This window comes from Convolutriloba macropyga, chromosome 4, assembly GCF_964194025.1.
Source record: "Convolutriloba macropyga chromosome 4, txConMacr16.3, whole genome shotgun sequence".
NCBI lineage: Eukaryota > Metazoa > Xenacoelomorpha > Acoela > Convolutidae > Convolutriloba > Convolutriloba macropyga.
This window is the reverse complement of record NC_134471.1, coordinates 1,028,158-1,048,026: the sequence shown is the minus strand read 5'-3', so window position 1 is coordinate 1,048,026 and position 19,869 is coordinate 1,028,158. Positions and strand designations below refer to the sequence as shown.

General features: G+C 34.0%; 1 protein-coding gene across 6 annotated transcripts in view; it reads left to right on the top strand.

Annotated features, from left to right (window-relative positions):
- The window catches only part of LOC142337400 (uncharacterized), a 113,352-nt gene that overhangs the window by 40,306 nt on the left and 53,177 nt on the right, over positions 1 to 19,869 (top strand). For 5 of the 6 annotated variants that reach the window (XM_075386570.1, XM_075386571.1, XM_075386569.1 and 2 more), the window contains 2 exons: positions 12,618 to 12,784; positions 13,385 to 13,480. In XM_075386570.1, coding sequence (XP_075242685.1) covers positions 12,618 to 12,784; positions 13,385 to 13,480 — 263 coding nt within the window. Of the gene's footprint in view, positions 1 to 1,427; positions 2,041 to 12,617; positions 12,785 to 13,384; positions 13,481 to 19,869 lie in introns of those variants that run through there. The other variant, XM_075386572.1, reaches the window with a different exon arrangement.

Genomic DNA, 19,869 nt, shown 5'->3' with positions numbered 1-19,869 from the left:
AAACAGCGACTTTAAAAATTATTTATTTAATATTTTCAAGAAAATTTTCCGTTACTGTGGCCAACACTTACAATGGCAGGCTCAAAAACAACGAATTATGAGATTGATTCCTATAAGTTGACAAAATATCGAAAGCAGAGACAAAATAATGTTTTAGCTAAAGTCTGAAATGGATTCATGGAATCTAGTTTTCATGGATATTCTATAATGCAATGAAGTTCAGATATGTCATCAATGGATTGTCTATTGTGAGGAAAAAAGTGGTGACGAACCATCGTTGATCTACCAATGGAGTTGTCATGAAATTGCTATGGTCCATGATGAAAGTCAATGTTAGCCCAACCCGGGTTCGAAACTTGGATTATTTATTCAAGGCATTTTAAATGCCGCCGTATGTAGTGCAAAGACTTGGTTGTAGTGACTGTAGTGCTAGACACCGTCTCGGGCTTTTAAATTTTATTCTCAAATTTCTAATGATGGTGTTTAGGACCACAATTTCATGATCATGGTTATGTTTCGGAACACTTGATTGAATGAGCAGTCTTCGTGCAAACTGAATTCAGCGTTCTGCGTTTCTCATGAGTCGAATTTGTCATTTGGAGTTACATGTGTTTTTGTCTATTGCCACTATAAGAATTCTAATAATCCCTACCTATAATTTCCATGGACATAGTTTCTATGCAAAGCTTACGATGGCTCTCCCGGTTTGGCTACCAAAGTTATTTTTTTAAATGTAGTTATACTTTTTCCGCATATATTTTTTAAAGAAAAACATTAGTAAAAGACCATATATGGGTCTTAGAGCTCATTGGGGAAAAACATTTTTTTTACTTTTCCAGCAGAACAATCAACAGTTTTATGTCCGGTTTCAAAGAAGGTCTTTAAAGTACAACTTGAGGGTAATTCAAGGACAACCAATAACAGATAAACTCATGGGATGAAAAAAAAATTTGTTGGTTTGAGACTGTGGAAATAAATTGACATGCTGTTATATCTTTCCATGGAAAACTTGATCCTGTTGTTGGCTTCTTATTAGAGAGAAGAAAGTTGACAACTGATAACGCTTGCCATGCCATTATCATAGCTGCGGTCAATAACATTGACTGAAGTATTTTTCATCAGTCAATTATTATCATTATCTCTTTTTACCATTGTTCTTATATGACAAATGATCACAAAACTGACCATCATCAAAATTAAATTCTTTTCTTTTCATTCAAATCACGATGAGCTTTAACATGCCATAGAACAATGGCTCTATTTTCGATTGGTAACAATCTAATTACGCGGCAAAGACTCAAAGACAGCTTCAATGCTATACACGTATATACTATTAAACATAGATCAATTATGTTTGAGAAAGTGAAACGCGTTACCAAGTCTTGATCGATTATTATTTGCTTAATCACTGCTGCTACTTAAAAACAGTTTACCGGACTGGTTATAATAGTAATCAGTTTTAAACTCTTTTCATTCATAGTTCAAAATGCGTTCAAAATGGAACCTTTATCATATTCAAAAAATCTTTTGCATATTTTAAATTTTTATCCCTTGATTTTTCCCGATTAGATAGGCAAACGTAGATTCTAGTTAAAACCGGTACAATTTTTTCTATAAATTAACCGTTATGTAGATTTATCCTTTTTTTAAAATCTATTTACTAATTTTAGTGGTGAATCATAGTTTATTTTTGCAAGTTGCAACAGCAAGCTTTTGAAAATAGATAGCTGCATGCATAAATTTAAGATATTGCAACAGTAGTTACTTTAAAAATAAATTTATGCAAAGTTTATAACATCTTTGCAACTATTTCTTTATAAAAATAAGAGGACATTTATTCTTTAACTGCTCAGTTTTGATTTAGTTTTATCATTTTATTTGCAAAGCACTCCTCATAGTTATACACCATCTATTATTTACTTTGAATTCGCCATATTTTTTTGACAGTGTTTGGACGCACATTAATATGGATAGCAGTAAAAAGAGTGTCAATAAAAGCCGCAATGAAAATAATGTGTTTATAGTTTTCACACCAAAACGGTTAGTCAAACTTTGTATCCATATAATTTTTTTCCATAAACATAACAAATGGCCTCTTAATATTGCTCGGAAACTTAGAGTAGATGCATACATGTGACTTCAACAATGTTTGCAAGATGATTGCTTATGATGGGTAATATATATTGTAATAAATTTTACAAAATGCTTTTTAATTATTCGTTATATATATATATATATATATATATATATATATGTAAATATATGTAAATATATATATATATATATAAATATAAATATAAATATATATATATATATATATATATATATATATGCGTACGTGTTTTTGCTTGTGTGCTTGCGCGCTGATATAAGATCAAAACAACTTATGCACGCATGCCTTCGTGCGTGCCCTCAGGTGTAAGTTGTTTTGTTTTAATCTCTTGCAAGGCTTATTGTGGTTGGAGTTCTATTGCTTTCCATCGATGGATCAGCTTAACTTCATTAATATATGGATGGATCAGAGAAATTTCATAGACTAAAGATTCCATCGATGGATCATATTAATTTCATATGAGGCTAAAATCCCGACAATTGATCATTGTTATTTCCCAGAGGCCAAAATCCTCACCAATGGATCATAGTATTTTCATACAAAAGCTTCCAATTTGCTGAAAAATTTCACGCATTTTAAACAGCGACTTTAAAAATTATTTTTTTAACATTTTCAAGAAAATTTTCCGTTACTGTGGCCAACACTTACAATGGCAGGCTCAAAAACAACGAATTATGAGATTGATTCCTATAAGTTGACAAAATATCGAAAGCAGAGACAAAATAATGTTTTAGCTAAAGTCTGAAATGTATTCATGGAATCTAGTTTTCATGGATATTCTATAATGCACTGAAGTTCAGATATGTCATCAATGAATTTTCTATTATAGAGGAAAAAGTGGCGACGAAAAAGTGGCGTTGATCTACCAATGGAGTTGTCATGAAATTACTATGGTCCATGATGAAAGTCAATGTTAGCCCACCCGGGTTCGAAACTTGGATTATTTATTCAAGGCATTTTGAATGCCGCCGGATGTAGTGCGAAGACTTGGTTGACTGTAGTGCTAGACACCGTCTCGGGCTTTTAAATTTTTTTCTCAAATTTCCAATGATGGTGTTTAGGACCAGCACAATTTCATGATCATGGTTATGTTTCGGAACACTTGATTGAATGAGCAGTCTTCGTGCAAACTGAATTCAGCGTTCTGCGTTTCTCATGAGCCGAATTTGTCATTTGGAGTTACATGTGTTTTTGTTTATTGCCACTATAAGAATTCTAATAAACCCTACCTATAATTTCCATGGACATAGTTTCTATGCAAAGCTTACGATGGCCCTCCCGGTTTGGCTACCAAAGTTATTTTTTTAAATGTAGTAATACTTTTTCCGCATATATTTTTTTAAAGAAAAACATTAGTAAAAGACCATATATGGGTATAAGAGCTCATTGGGGAAAAACATTTTTTTGACTTTTCCAGGAGAACAATTAACAGTTTTATGTCCGGTTGCAAAGAAGGTCTTTAAAGTACAACTCGAGGGTAATTCAAGGACAACTAATAACAGATAAACTCATGGGATGAAAAAAAATTTTTGTTGGCTTGAGACTGTGGAAATAAATTGACATGCTGTTATATCTTTCCATCGACAACTTGATCCTGTTGTTGGCTTCTTACTAAAGAGAAGAAAGTTGACAACTGATAACGCTTGCCATGCCATTATCATAGCTGCGGTCAATAACATTGATTGAAGTTTTTTTCATCAGTCAAATATGATCATTATCTCTTTTTACCATTGTTTTTATATGACAAATGATTACAAAACTGACCATCATCAAAATTAAATTCTTTTCTTTTCATTCAAATCACGATGAGCTTTAACATGCCATAGAACAATGGCTCTATTTTCAATTGGTAACAATCTAATTACGCGGCAAAGACTCAAAGACAGCTTCAATGCTATACACGTATATACTATTAAACATTGATCAATTATGTTTGAGAAAGTGAAACGCGTTACCAAGTCTTGATCGATTATTATTTGCTTAATCACTGCTGCTACTTAAAAACAGTTTACCGGACTGGTTATAATAGTAATCAGTTTTAAAGACTTTTCATTCATAGTTTTCAATGCGTTCAAAATGGAACCATTTTTATCATATTCAAAAAATCTTTTGCATTTTTTGTTTTATTTTTAATTTCATACCTTGATTTTTCTCGATTAGATAGATATAGAGTCTATTTATTATTTGTACAATTTTTTCTTTATTAAAAACATTATGTAGGTTTATCATTTTTGTAAAATCTTTTTACTAATTTTATTGGTAAATCATAGTTTATTTTTTCAAGTTGCAAGCGTTTGAAAATAGATAGCCGCCAGTGCATAATTTTAAGATATTGCAACAGTAGTTACTTTACAAATAAATTTATGCTAAGTTTATAACATCTTTGCTGCTATTTCTTTATAAAAATAAGAGGACATTTTTTCTCTAACTGCTCAGTTTTGATTTAGTTTTATCATTTTTTTTGAAAAGCACTCCTCATAGTTATACATCATCTATTATTTACTTTGAAATCGCCATTTTTTATTTTGACAGTGTTTGGACGTACATTAATATGGATAGCAGAAAAAAAGTGTCAAAAAAAGCCGCAGTGAAAATAATGTGTTTATAGTTTTCACATCAAAACGGTTAGTCAAACTTTGTATCCATAAAGTTCCTTTTCCGTAAACATAGAAAAAGGCCTCTTAATTGTTCCGACCCCCAATTTAGAGGGGAGGGAGGAACAATACACTCAAATGGGTTTTTTTCACTCAGTTTTGGCCGATCGATATATTCATCGCAGAGAGCTGTGAGTGTTATCATTAGAAAGCACCTACATCCTAGAATATGGAAATAAAAAGTTTTTTTTTGAGTTTTGTTTTTACGCGGAGTTACCGAGGTTTAAATTTCTGGGAATAGCCGGCAACTTTTTATCACATTCAAAAATTCAAAATTCGAATTTTACGTAAGTTTGGCAGAAGAAAAGACCTAGAAACCGCTGACACCGCCTGAAAACCTAACGTATGATTTTAGTGCTGCGACTCCTTTCTCTTGCAGAATTTAGTAGTTTTTTGCCCTGTTTTGTTGTCATATTTATTGTTATATGCCGTATATTTGGTAATAAAAGGTCTGAATGGCCAGTAGTAGATAAATAAATGAATTCAATAACTAATATCGTTATATGGCTAATCGTTTTAATGACTTTCCATTCATTTTTTTACAAAAGAGGTAAAAGTGTTTTTCAACTGCTCTTCTGGCGTTCTGGCTTTCGTAACGTTTTCGTATTTTGCAATTTTGTATCCCTTTTGTATCTTAGTCTAATTTTTGATAAATCTTTTTTTGGTGAACAAAAACGTTAATTTCTCTGTTCGCTGAATGTTTTGATTGATGTCTTTAGGACTTATTGAGTTTGTTTCAGAATAATTTTGTGAGTGTTAGATAATTTTCAATGTTTGTGGTTCCTTTTCTTGTCATTTTGAGTTAGTCTTTTTAGCTTAAAGTAATTTCAATGAAGACGCAAGTGAAGATTTAAATTTCTCAATGTCGATATATTATAATTTCAATGGTTTCAACACTGTGGTTTCGTAACGTTGTTTGTAATTTTTTTAAAACTTCTGTTGGTTTATTGTTATTTTTGAAATTTGAAAATAATGTTTTTAGAAAAGGCAGCGGATTTTCGAGCTTTGCCAATCTGTTTACTGTTAATTTGTAGCTTAAATTCTCTATAGACAAAACACCTTCATTTTTTAGTTAACTACAGATTGCTCCTCCTAAATGTTTTATTGTCTTCAATTAGTTTTTGTTCTTCGTACTGCGAGTTTTCATAAATTATTCGAGATTCTTGCATATTTGCTCATTTTTCATGTCTTGCAATAATGGATGGTTCTCTCGCCATTTTCAAAGAAATGCAATTTAAAAAATAATATTTTAAACCAACATCTTAATGTTTAATTGGCTGGGACACCGGTTTTGTGCAAATTCTGTTTTTTTCTTGGCTGCATTTGTTGTTCTTTTTTGTAGTCGTATGACATATTCCGGATTATGGAACGGTCTCAATCGCTTTCTATGGAGGTAAAAAAGAATCCCTCTATGATTTCAGTTGGTACATATTATTTTTAATTAGTTCGACATTAATTTTTTTCAAAAAAGGCAACGTTTTTTTAAACGTTGTTCCTTTGATCTTTTCTTGTCGACTTGTTGTCAAGTCGCTTTGAGAAAAAGTCCGAAGTCTTTGCTAATGAAGTACAGTTTCCTTTTTCCTTGGTAAATATTTTATCTGATGCCATCTTGATTTGGTATTTAATTGTTTTAAAAAAATGGACAACGAGTTTTGGTCGTAACTAAATTTTGTAATTGTTTCATTTTCATCGCTGTGTTTTTTCTGGTAGTCATTAATGACAGGTCTCATCGGCCCTCTGAGATATACTGTTTTATTCATTTACTGGTTTGTTAAACGATATGGTGTTTTTTTTCTGTCTCTTTCTCAATTAGTAGACAATTAAGGGGAAGTGTAGATGAGCGGGGTTGGATCATTATGTGTGAAAGCACATTACCGAGCCTCCTTGTAATGTTTGGAAAATTAGAGTAGGAGCATACATGTGACTTGAACAATTTTTACAAGATTAATGCATATGATGGGGAATATTTGCTGCAAAAGGCTTTCTATTTATTCATTTATACCAGAAATTCTGTGTTGCTTTTTAATATACCTTATCTGTCTGAAAACCCCAAAATACCCTATTTCCAAATTTGCATCAAAATCGAATTTGCTTTTGTGCAACATTTCCTGTTGCCGTATATTGTTAATGCTTTAAGTCTCAATTTTTTTAAAGATATCTTGCTCATTATACTACGAACACCTGGTGACTTATAATGAACTTGGAAGTTCTCAATAATAAACTACAGCTGGCAAAAATTAAGCCTGGAAATCTTATTGAATTTTGATTGATTGTTCGTAGCAATTGTAATAGGAATTTTTTGAGTTATCGGATTTGTAAAGAAAAGTTTGTAGCAATTGGTTTAGTTCCATTCATAATTCTTGCATGCCAATTTTTTGCACGCCTTTTATACCTGACAATTTAGTTTTATGGCGATTTAAGCCCGGTAAAGCTCTCCCGTAGAAAACAAAGTTCATAAATAAAGAAACAGTCTGATGAAATTGAGTTTTTGCACTGCAAGTATAGAAGATCATTGAGCGGCTTCTCATTCAAATCAGCAAATTTCGTCGTAGATCCATAAATCCACAGTCTTGCCTGGAGTATATTAGATATCTTTGTAGTTTTTTAAATAAATTGCCAAAAATTGTTCTGAATTGCGATTATTGCATCAAATGAAAATTAGTTCATCAATTAAAACACAGCGTTGAAAATTTTACTGATGCTGTCATTTTTTTTCTTCAGCGTTTCCAATTCGGTTCCTAATTTCTCAAAAGTTAAAATTTAGAAAATGTTTTCATAATTTTTTTCAAGAGTGTTTTTATTTAAATATTTTTTTCTTAAAAAATGTTTGCAAAATTAATACATAAGCTTTGCTCTTATTCGGACATGAGATGTAACTAATTGCTGAGCATCGTTTTTTAACAATGCGGAATTATTTTACTTTTTAATGTTGAAATTTGTAGACAATTTTTAGGCGATTGACTTTTATGTAAGTTTGAAAATCATTATGAAAAGTTAATAAACTTTTTGATTGCTCCGCTTTAAGGAACAGTAATAATTTGTTGAATAATGCATTTTGGAGTTGTGATTTTATGCGAAAATTGTTTTTAACTCAATTTCTTAGTTATCAAACAGGTCTCAGAGTCCTTTGAATGCAAACCAACAGCATAAACCCAACAAGAACTACAACTACCACTACAAACCAACAGCAGCAAAATTCAACAAGAAGCAATTTCAACGCCAGCTGCAAAGAGGCCAAAACCAAGTGACACCCTGTACATGAAGGCCCTCTCCGCTATCCAAAGCGCGCGTCCGGAAGCTTTATCTTCCACCCATAGCAACAAGTACGCTAAGGACCAGAGCTTTGTGATAGTTGGAGTTGGGCTGGACAAGAACATGGACGAGGTCAAAGCAGCAATCATCAAGACCTACCCGGCGAAGATGAGCCTAGTGCGAATCAGAAGCCGAGCTACCCAAGCCCGACTAGTGAGAGCCTTCACAAGATGCGAAACCACGAAGACCCTTCTGATCGACCGCGGCCTGATGATCGGGCTCACCCATCACCGATGCGAGGAGTCAAGACAAGCCCAGCCCTCTTCTCCTCCTCCTCCCAGACGTGATGTGCTGATCCAGTGCTATCGGTGCCAAGGCTTCGGTCACAAGGCCAATGCCTGCAGCCAAGAAGCCAGCTGCATCAGATGTGGAGGTTATCACAAACTAGCCGAATGCACTGTCCCCCGAAATAACCCGAAATGCGCCAACTGCAATGGAAACCACGCTGCCAGCAACAAGGGCTGCAGAAAATACCAAGATGAGCTGTCTGCAAAACGGCCCCTAACAGTGAGAGACCTCCCTGAAATCCTCGCAACCGCCACCCGAATTGTAGCCGATGCCGTCATTAAAGCAAAGACCACCCGGTACACTGACTTCGACCTCAGCGAGTTCCGCCAAGATTGCAAAGACAGACAAGACCAACACTATTCCAATCTACTTCGCAAGCTCCTCAAAGTGCCTCCTGAACCCAGCGAGCAAGACAATCAAAACAGCGACATGCCACCAAATGAAAAAGACCACAACTACTGCAACCAAAGACAACGACTACTGCTACTGAACCCACATCTGCGACAGAGGGACTTAAGGGAGCTGGGAACCCACAGCTCAAGAAGTTCCTGCTCAGACGAGTGAAACACACGCATACTTCGACTTCGGTCTCAGAGTCCTTTGAATGCGTATTTGCCATCACTGATTGTGACTACGTTCAAACGCAACATTGGTAACTTGACTGGCTTTCAAAATCTTTAATTTTACAACATTGTCGCTCATTTGTGCGCTTGCTTAAATCTTGTCAATGTACGCTTAACTATAAAGCCTCATACACAAGCCAACGTTTTAAATAATAATTCTGCGATATCGCTATACATGAGTCTAGTTTTTATGTGTAGTTTGAGTATGCTATTTCTTGATTACGCTTCTATTAGTTAAAATTGAGAGAAACTTCAGTCGCAGGATAAAATTGGTTTTTTTGAACCGGCTCAGCAAGACCTTCTATACTTAATCAGACAGTTAAAGCTTGCTCACAAATTACTTACAATCAGGCACGCATGCAGCATTTTACAACAGTCAAATGGAACGAATTTAATCTTATTAAGTCTTGTTTAGTCTTATTAAGCCCTCCCACTCTAAAATTTTGCCAATGAAACAGAGGAAAAATTGGAGATGACTGTAAAACTGCTCAATACAATTAATTTTCAACCTTATTGAAGTATTTAACGGAGTAAATAAGCGATAAGAGCAAACGTTTCGACAAATTTAACTTTTTTGGGAAAATTCTTTTCTGTTCGGGAAACTGGAAGAAAGTAAAAAAAAAATTAAACAGAATTTGATCAGAAAAATCAAAAACAAAATTGCATTTTTACACCTTGTTTCTTACAAACAATTTGACAAAAATTTTAAACTAACTTTTTTAATTGACAAAAAAAAATTTGTCTGTATTACATGGAATTGCACTGAGAGTACTGCTAAAAATTGACAAATTTGACCAGGCTTCTAACTTGATCACATAAAATACAACTGAGAAACTTTCCACCTCTCACCTACTGAAGTCTTCTCTTCCTGGGCCGAGGTGTCCACCCACAATCCATCATTATTAAGCGAGAATAGGGTGTAAAGCAATTTCCACTCCTAAATGCAGGAAAATTGTCTAACAGTGTAATTTTGATGAAATTACACTTTTTTACAATCTATACATTCTGTACTACACTTTTTACACCCTTTACTCCACTCTTATTACTCTCTTCAAATTTCTTATGATTACTCTTTAGTTCATTTTTAGCAGTGAAAAGAGTGGAAGAGTCTAATTTTACAGAACCTACAACCTTAGAAGTACACTAAAATTACACTGTTTAGTCCACTTTTATTACCTTTTATTTCACTAGGTGCGAGTTCTTCCTGGGTCAAGCAGTACGTGCAAGCAAAAAATTTATGTAAGATTTCCACAAAATATGTAAGATTTCCACAAAATTTATGTAAGATTTCCACAGTAAAAATTAATTTAAAAAGTGAAGGTTGTACTGCAATAACCAAGAATTTCAAAAACACCTGACCTCATTGCAAAAACAATTATGAGTCGGTATGCGCTGTTTGAAAAAAAAGAACTCATCGTTTTACCTACGGGTCCTTCATGCGTTCTCTATTTGCTCCGATCCACTTCAGCGGGGGAGGAACTGAATGATCAAGTGGGTGTTTTTTTAATGTTATATAACAAACATTATTTGTGCTTGAGAGATGTGGGAATTAAAAATATTATTTCAACAGAACTCTGACTGGTTCCAGAGTTTACTGATCAGATGGAGCATTAAAAAACGTGACATATGGTGGTCACCGTTTTGCTTAAAAAACCATTCTTTATCAGATCAGTTTCATTTCTCTCAACTGAAAATCCGTGGGTTGTTTGTCTACAGGTGCTCCCTTATTAAGCAGGGCACCGACGGTGCAAAAATCTTATTTTTACTCTCTTTACACTCTTTTCCCCGATATTTTTGGGCAAAATCCTCGGCCGGGTTACAAAATTTTGAACAATCCTGTCGATTTTTTGCCACTTTCGAAGCTATAATTCTGCGAAACTCAAATTTCCCAATTTTGTTCTATCACATCATACACTTCAGGCTAATTTCTTCGTGAATATCTTTTGCGGAAATTCAGGAATGCAATTGGTGAGAAAGCAGGATTCGTCCGTGTTCTCAGAGATTTTGTCCACTTGTTTTGGATTGGTAAGCATCTGCTTGTTTGTACTCTGTTTCTGAGTCCGTACAGGAATATCGGTTGTATTATCTCTTCTCGGTTAACTTTGGGTCTCTTCTGCCAATTTTTGGTTTGCGGCTCGCTCATTGCATTTGTACCAGAATTCAAAATCCAATTTTGCTTCCTTCTGCTTACAATTTAGGGCCAGTCTGGTTACTCATATTTTTCGATACTGGACCATTAAAGTTTTTCTCTATTGTTTTAATGATCTGTTTGCCATTTTCGTCTGAGTTTTTTGCCTGGGAATTGGGTTTCCAGGAAATTGGTTGTCGGTTACTATATATTCATTTAAAATGCTTTTTTGTGCTCGAAATGTGTTTTTCGGTTCGAATATGCCCCCCTGTGTTTATCTTGCCGTTATGCGTTTGGCTAGTTCTGTTTTTTATTCGGTTTGGTATGTCAGGACCGTCTATTGGCAAAACCCAGTATTCTGGAAGGGTCTGTGACTGTAGGTTCTTGACGTTATCACCATAAGAATCCCGTAACATATCTGCATGCAGCATGAAGTTATTTTCTGCTCCCAAAGCCATTTTATGAATGCGAGTTTATGGGTTAAAACGTGTGGAATGAGAGATGTTGGATTCAAATTGATAAGAGTCGTATGAAATTTGAATATTAATAAAGAGTTCAATGTTGAAGTCCTTAAGTCTTGATTGGGTAGGTAGTCCGTGATCATTTCAGACAGAAGGTTAGTGGTGACCGTGTCACTACCACCACTTGGCGGCGAATGTCCTACCATAACACTTCATAATAGAGCTCGTGCTTCAGTCTGCTATTATTAGCCGGACTAATTTAACATTCTGTCAAGCTCTAAAAACAATTAAACTGGGAAATAAAAGTCTGCTTATACTGTGACAAATAGTTTCGTTCCTCGCTGAATTAAAGGACGCGATATATTTGTCCAATGTCACACTTCATTAATTTCAAATTATGCAACATTTGAATTCTAAACCCGATAGAATGAATCTCCACCCACTTTCTGCAGCTCAATTATTCCAAATAGTGCCACGAGGAATCGAGACAGAAGTATATATTTTTTTCAAAACAATCTAGCAGCTCGTATTCGGACAAATATTACTTTGATAGTAATAAATTTGTGAGAACATCGGCCACCCTGTCAGCAAACTGAACTGTAGAGGCCAGTTAAGTATTGAATAAAAACTTCGTATATACATGCATTGAGAAGATTTGAGATGGCTGGTGAAAAAAAAACATGGTCTTGGCTTTAAAGGCGTTTATGAGTTTTTCTTTTAAAAAAATCAGCTCTCATTTCATTTGTTATTCCGCTGTGATTTCATTTTGGTTAAGCAATTGCTTCTTTTTTATTTATGTGGTTTATTTCAAGGGGAATTTTGAAAATCCTATTAATCCTATCTTTTATCCTATTGATTTTTCCACCTGCTTTGTGGGTTACGACAGATATAATCACCTGTTATCTCCAACCTGGCAGTTCACAAGTTCCAGTGGGGTAAAATCTTCAATATAACCTGCTGACACAATTTTTGTTCACATGGCAAAAACAGACTTCGATTCAGAGAAGCCATTTAGTAAAATGTCCTCTCTGTGTTTAGTCTTCGAGGAGTTCCCAGTGAGATGAAACAGGATGGTGAAGACGGGCGAGTGAGACTATTCCAGGAGTTACCCGGCACTTACTACAGAGTGATCAAAAGCTACAACCCCACTCTGGCAACCCACATCCAAACTGATCTCCCTCTGGAAAAAGGAACCCTAGTGGAAGGTGAGTTCAATTCCTCTCAACGGTTAAGTTTATGGAATTGAAAACGTGATTAAAGCGTGAGTTTGGGCGAACAAGCTACCCTGCTAAGAAACATTTTGTCCAGCTCAAATTTTTTAATGTCATATAAAGGGATTTTCCTGGTTTTGGGTGACATACCCTAACCCCTCTGAGCACGCGACGGAATTTGTCAAGAGTGAAATAAATTGTTAATGTTGTTAAAACTTGGGACGCCTTAGCCAGGTCTTATAAAGCTATTGTTTTCACATGAAATGTGAACAAGTATTGATAAGTTGTATGTTATCAAAAACAATTCATTGACAAGGACCTTGGAAGATCTTGCAGTTTCATACATATGATGGCTTTTCTCGTCAAGAATCTTAAAATTCTTAACTTGAAAACGACAAGATACCCTAGTTGATAGGACTGAACAAAAACTAAGAAAAAGTTGCTAGGAAGAAAAGAAATTTTGGCTGCGGAAAAATTAAGATGCCGATGGTTTTTGATGTTCAAAATCCGATAGGTTATGTGGAAACTCTTGCAAGATCTTAGCCAGAAAAAATTCTGTTTCACCTGTTTAACATCTATCTCTGTATGTTTTAGTGTTGTACGTGGGTGATAATGGAATGTTGGAGGGAAGAGTGAGAGACAAGATTGGATGGTTTCCCTCTTCACACGTGGAAACATCTGATCATAAAGGTCAATAAATTAAACAATCCTATCAAAGAAAGAACTTTATTGTCAGCTTTGAAAAACAACTAGATGCATCGAAAATGGCCCCTCATTTGCTCTCAGCCGTAAAATTTTTGTTCCCACCCACCTTGGTGGGGTAAGAACTAAACTATGGTACCAAAAAGCTACGTACACCTAAAGATTTTTTTTAAAAAAAGCAATAGAAACAACAAATAATTTAACATTTTGAGTTCAAATTAGTGCTCTAATAACGCGTCATTACACCTTTAGCTTTTTTAACGTCTAGTAGACGGTTTGTATAGTTTTCATACAGGTTTCTCACGACGTCTGCGTCAATTTCATTCCAAATTTCATACACTTTTTCTTCTAAATTTTCCCAGAAAAACTGTCTGTTATCGTAATCGCTGCTTCAAAATCGCCCATAAATTTTCAATAGGATTCAGATCTGGACTGTATGCCGGCCATTCCAGTACCTCCCACTCGTTTTCTTGGAAGAAATTGCCGATAATCTTCGATTTATGCACAGGAGCATTATCTTGCTGAAAAATAAGGTCCAGGAAATGCATTTTGTCTTTGTAAATTTTCAAAATTTCCAAAAAACCGACAGCGTGTAGCTTGTTTGGACACTTAACAAGCAATTTCCGTCCATCTGATCGTATTGCACCCCAAAACATAAGTGATCGTTTGCCCGCACTCAAATTTTTTGTGTTTTTTTCAAGAAATCTCGTTCCATTTCTTCGAAAAACTCTAACAATTCCGTCGCTGGAGATGCGCACCCTTGTTTCATCAGTAAAAACCTCATTCTGCCAGAAAGAAAACGGCTTCTTGAGCATATTGATACACCATTTTGAACGAAAACACTTGCTTTTATTCTTCAAACTGACTTTTTTTGCAGCATTTCTTGAAAAAACGCCTTAATTTTTGAGAATTCTTCTAATTGTACCTCTGGAAATTGTATCATAACAAAAGAAATTGTTATGAGCCACACGGATTCGCGCCAGTGAGGTTTTGGGATCTTTCAAAACATCGGCAACTAACTTTTTTTCTGATTTTTTTGACGATTTGGGGGGTCTTCCGCTGGATTTTTGGACCTCGAAACTGTTGTTTTTCAGGTAACGGTTGTATGCATACTGTGCACTGGATCTTGATTTTAATTTGAGTTGCTTTTGTATTTTAGACCATGAAAATCCGACATCTCTTAGCGTAACAACTTGGCAAACGGTATAAGCACAAAGCGGTTTAACCATCTTTTCTGTTTAAGCGGAGAAACTGAGAATGAAATATCTCTTAAAACTTCTAAATTCCACACCTTTTTTCACGCCTTGTCGCAAATCATGCTTATGAAGCACGAATCATGCTTTAAAAGCAGAAATCATGCTGTACCTAGCTTTTTGGTACCATAGTGTATATACTCAACTGGTTTTTTTGTTCAGACAATTTTGGCCGACCGATATATTGATCGTAGAGAGAGTTCTGGGTGCTATCATAGTAAAGCCCATTCAGCGTAGGTTACAGAATAAAAATATTTTTTGAATTTTTTTCCACGGAGTTATCGAGGTTCAAAGTTTTTGTGAACGTTTGAACTGATTTCATTTGTTTCAATAACTTTTTCCTTATTTTTCTAATTTTTTGGCAATTTTGCTTAAAAATGTTATAAAAATCTTCACAAAAGTGCTAATGGTTTTGAGTTTGAAAACAGAAGGATGGTTCAGAACAATATAATCCAAAATTTTCGGATTGCATTTCGGGTCTGTTTTATTTTGAAAAGTTTTTCGAACAATTATTCATCCCAATTACTAGAACGACTTTTCTCGTTTAAAGATGCAATTAATAAGAGGGCCCATTTTAACCAAATACGGTCTAATGAACCAATATTGTGTTTTATGAGTAGCGATCATGGTTTTCATGGCTCCGACAAATTGTTTTCGTTAATTAATAACTAATTCTTGAGATTTTCAAGCATCTGATGTTATTTATGTAGTGTTGTGACTGAGTCTAATTAACCAATTTTCTAATTGAGTATCTAAGGAGAATCTATTAAATTTTTATCAGTTTTTGTCCAGCTGTGAAATTTTCAAGTTAAAAGTTTATTTGGATTTTAATGGGGCACTGTAAGTTTTTTGAAGTACATTTGTTTTTTTTTGTTTAATAGCCGCCGTCAGCATCTCGACGGCTATTATTTAGGCGTTCTTTTTTTCAATTCGCTTTACCTTTTGATGACTTTTTTCGTTTGACATAAGTCACGATTTTCACGTTTGACTCCTGAATTACCTCACTCACTGTTTCAACTCAATGGATATTAAAATCTTTCACGCATTGATTTACACAATTTAGTGATTACGGTGTCTGACTGAGTCTAATTAACCAATATTCGAAAAGATTATCTGAGGAGAATCTTTTAAAATTTATCAGCTTTTGTCCAGCTGTGGAGTTTGATAGTTTCAAAATTATTTGAATTTAAATAACGGTGCAATGTAAATTTTTTGACGTATATTTGCTTTTTTGAAGTATATTTGCCTTTTTTTATGTCAGCGTCTCAACGGCTATTATATTGTTTTTTTTCTTGTTTTCAATTCGCTTTACCTTTTGATCATGTTTTTCGTTTTACATAATTCATGATTTTCCTGTGTGTATTCTAAGTTATCTTACTCACTGTTTCAACTGAATGGATTCTAAATGCTTTCACTTATTGAATTACGCAATGTAGTGAATGTGACCAATGTCAAAAGTGCAAAATCAAAATAAACTGTTTAAACCGATAAAGCCCGGTCATTAACTCATAATGTATTGGGATATCAGTTTTCGTTAGAGCTTAATATTAGTATTAAGCATAACACCTTCAGTTCCTTCAGCTTAGAAGCTGAAATAATTATAGGTTTAGAATCTAACTGAAACTAAGATAGATCAATTTTTGCAACATAGGAGAAAAATTTGTTTTTTTAGACTCTTCTTTTTTCTTTCTTTTCTGTTTCAATCACAAAGTGCGTCAAGCGCATCAACGGCGGCTGTTTTTTGGCAATCTGCTGACTATGTTTATGTCAGGTACGACTTGAATGAAATCAAACTTAGTTATTGACTAGTCAAATTGAAAGACAAAAGGGAGGCTAATGAAAAAGCTTACTTAAGCGAAAGGAAAATGCTTAATGGTTTCAACACTGTCTGCATAAAACTTCCGCAAAGTTTTGAGTTTGACCGTTATTAAAAATTAACGTGTAGTCTTTTGACTTAGTCGCACTAATGACAGGCACAATTGGCTTCCAGAGAAGTGGCAAGTTAAATTATTTCGAATTTATCTTTTTAAAACTTACAGTTGTTATGTCTTACTGTTTTAAAAAATGGTTTTTGAGATTTGCCTAATACAATTTTAATATTTCAGTCTGTAACCGAATCTTCACTAAAAAATGAAGTTGAATTCTTATTTAAGTAGAAAAAATATTTTGTTAATTGTTGTTTTAATATTTAAATATTTTTTTTGCGGCGTTGATACGAGTTTTCAAAAATATTCTAAATTTTATACCTTCCAATATTTTAGATTCTCTTTTTCTGTCTCTTAACGTCATCATATTAATGACACAATAATGACAAGTCGCATATCACATTAGTTGCGTTGGAAAAAGGCTGAATTGACTATAGTCAATTTTTTGTCTCTTCTCACGTGGAAACATTTGATCATAAAGGTCAATAAATTCGAATATTCGAATATTAATAAAAAGGACTTCGTTGTCAGCTTTGAAAAACAAAATTGGATGCAACGAAAATGGCCCCTCATTTGCTGTCAGCCGTAGAAATTTTTTCCCACCCACCTTGGTGGGGTAGCAACTATATACTCAACTCGGTTTTTTGTTCAGACAATGTTCGATATAATGATCGTAGCGAGAGTTGTGAGTGCTATCATAGGAAAGCCCGTTCAGCGTAGGATATAGAATTTGAAAAATTTTAAGTTTCTTTCCATGGAGTTATCGAGGTTCCAATTTTTGCGAACAGTTGACTGATTTCAGTTATTTCGCTGATTTTCATTATTTTGCTCATTTTTTTGTTAATTTTGCTTAAAATGTGTTAAAATTCTTCACAAGGGTGTTAATGGTTTTGAGTTTGAAAACAGAATGAGGGTTCTGAACATTATGAGCCAAAGTTTTTTGGTTGCATCTTGGGTCTGTTCTATTTTTCGTGGAATTTTTTCATCCCAATTACTAGAAAGAATATTCTCATTTAAAGATGCAATTAATGAGCGGGCCCAATGTAAACAAATACAGTCTAATGAAACAGTATTGTGTTTCATGAGTTAAGATCACGGTTTCTTGGGCTCCCGCAAACTGTTTTTGTTAATTATTAACTGTTTCTTGAGATTATCAAGCATCTGATGTTATTTAAATAGTCTTGTGACTGAGTCTAATTAACCAATGTTTAAATTGATTATCTAAGGAGAATCTTTTGAAATTTATCAGCTTTGGTCCAGCTGTTGGGTTTTATAGTTTCAAAATTATTTGGATTTTAATACTGGTGCGTTGTAAGTTTTTGCAGTATATTTGCCTTTTTTAATGTTTAATAGCCGCCGTCAGCATCTCAACGGCTATTATATAGGTGTTTTTCATTTTTCTCAATTCGCTTTACTTTTTGATCACCTTTTTCGTTTTACATAAGTCATGATTTTCTTGTTTGTCTTCTAAGTAATCTTGTTCACTGTTTCAACTGAATGGATTTGATTTTAAACGCTTTCATGCATTGAATTACGCAATGTAGTGATTGTGGTCAATGTCGAAAGTGCAAAATTAAAATGAACTGTTGAAACCGATAAAGCCCGGTCATTAACTCATAATATATTGGGATATCAGTTTTCATTAGAGCGATTGCTAGCAAATATTAGTATTAAGCATAACACCCTTCAGTTCCTTCAGCTTAGAAGCTGAAGTAATTATAGGTTTAGAATCTAACTGAGACTAAGATAGATCAATTTTTGCAACATAAGAGAAAAATTTGTTTTTTCAATCTCTTCTTTTTTCTTTCTCTTCTGTTTCAATCACAATATGCTTCTATCGCATCAACGGCGGCTGTTTTTTGGCAATCTGCTGACTATGTTTATGTCAGTTACGACTTGAATGATTTGAAATCAAACTTAGTTATTGACTAGTCAAATTAAAAGACAAAAAGGAGGCTAATGAAAAAGCTTACTTAAGCGAACAGAAAATGGTTATTGGTTTCAACACTGTCTGCATAAAACTTCCGCAAAGTTTTGAGTTTGGCCGTTATTAAAAATTAATGTGTAGTCTTTTGACTTAGTCTCACTAATGACAGGCACAATTGGCTTCCAAAGAAGTGGCGAGTTAAATTATTTCGAATTTATCCTTTTAAAACTTACAGTTGTTATGTCTTACTGTTTTAAAAAATGGTTTTTGAGATTTGCCTAATACAATTTTAATATTTCAGTCTGTAACCGTATCTTCATTAAAAAATGAGGTTGAATTCTTTTAGTAGTGGAAAAAAGTATTCTTAATTGTTGTTTTAATATTTAAATAATTTTTTTCTGGCGTTGATACGAGTTTTCAAAAATATTCTAAATTTTATACTTTCCAATTTTTAGGTTCTCTTTTTCTGTCTTGTAACGTCATCATATTAATGACACAAAAATGACAAGTCGCATATCACATGAGTTGCGTTGGAAAAAGGCTGAATTGACTATAGTCAATTTTTTGTCTCTTCTCACGAGGAAATATTCGATCATAAAGGTCAATAAATTCGAATATTCGAATATCAACAAAAAGGACTTCATTGTCAGCTTTGAAAAACATAATTGGATGCAACGAAAGTTGCACCTCAGTTGCTGTGAGCCGTAAAATTTTTGTTCCCACACACCTTGGTGGGGTAGGAACTATATACTCAACTGGGTTTTTTGTTCAGACATTGTTCGATATATTGATCGTAGCGAGAATTGTGAGTGCTATCATAGGAAAGCCCGATCAGCGTAGGATATAGAATTTAAAAAATTTTAAATTTCTTTCCATGGAGTTATCGAGGTTCCAATTTTTGCGAACATTTGACAGATTTCAGTTGTTTTCATTAACATTTTCATTATTTTGCTCATTTTTTGTTAATTTTATTTAAAAATGTGTTAAAATTCTCCACAAAGGTGTTAATGGTTTTGAGTTTGAAAACAGAATGAGGGTTCTGAACAATTTGATCCAAAGTTTTTTGGTTGCATCTTGGGTATCTTTTATTTTGAAATATTTTTCGTGCAATTTTTTCATCCCAAATACTAGAAGGAATATTCTCATTTAAAAATTCATTTAATGAGAGGGCCCATTATAATCAAATACGGTCTAATGAAACAGTATTGTGTTTCATGAGTTACGATCACGGTTTCCTTGGCTCCCGCAAATTTTTTTGGTAATTATTGAATG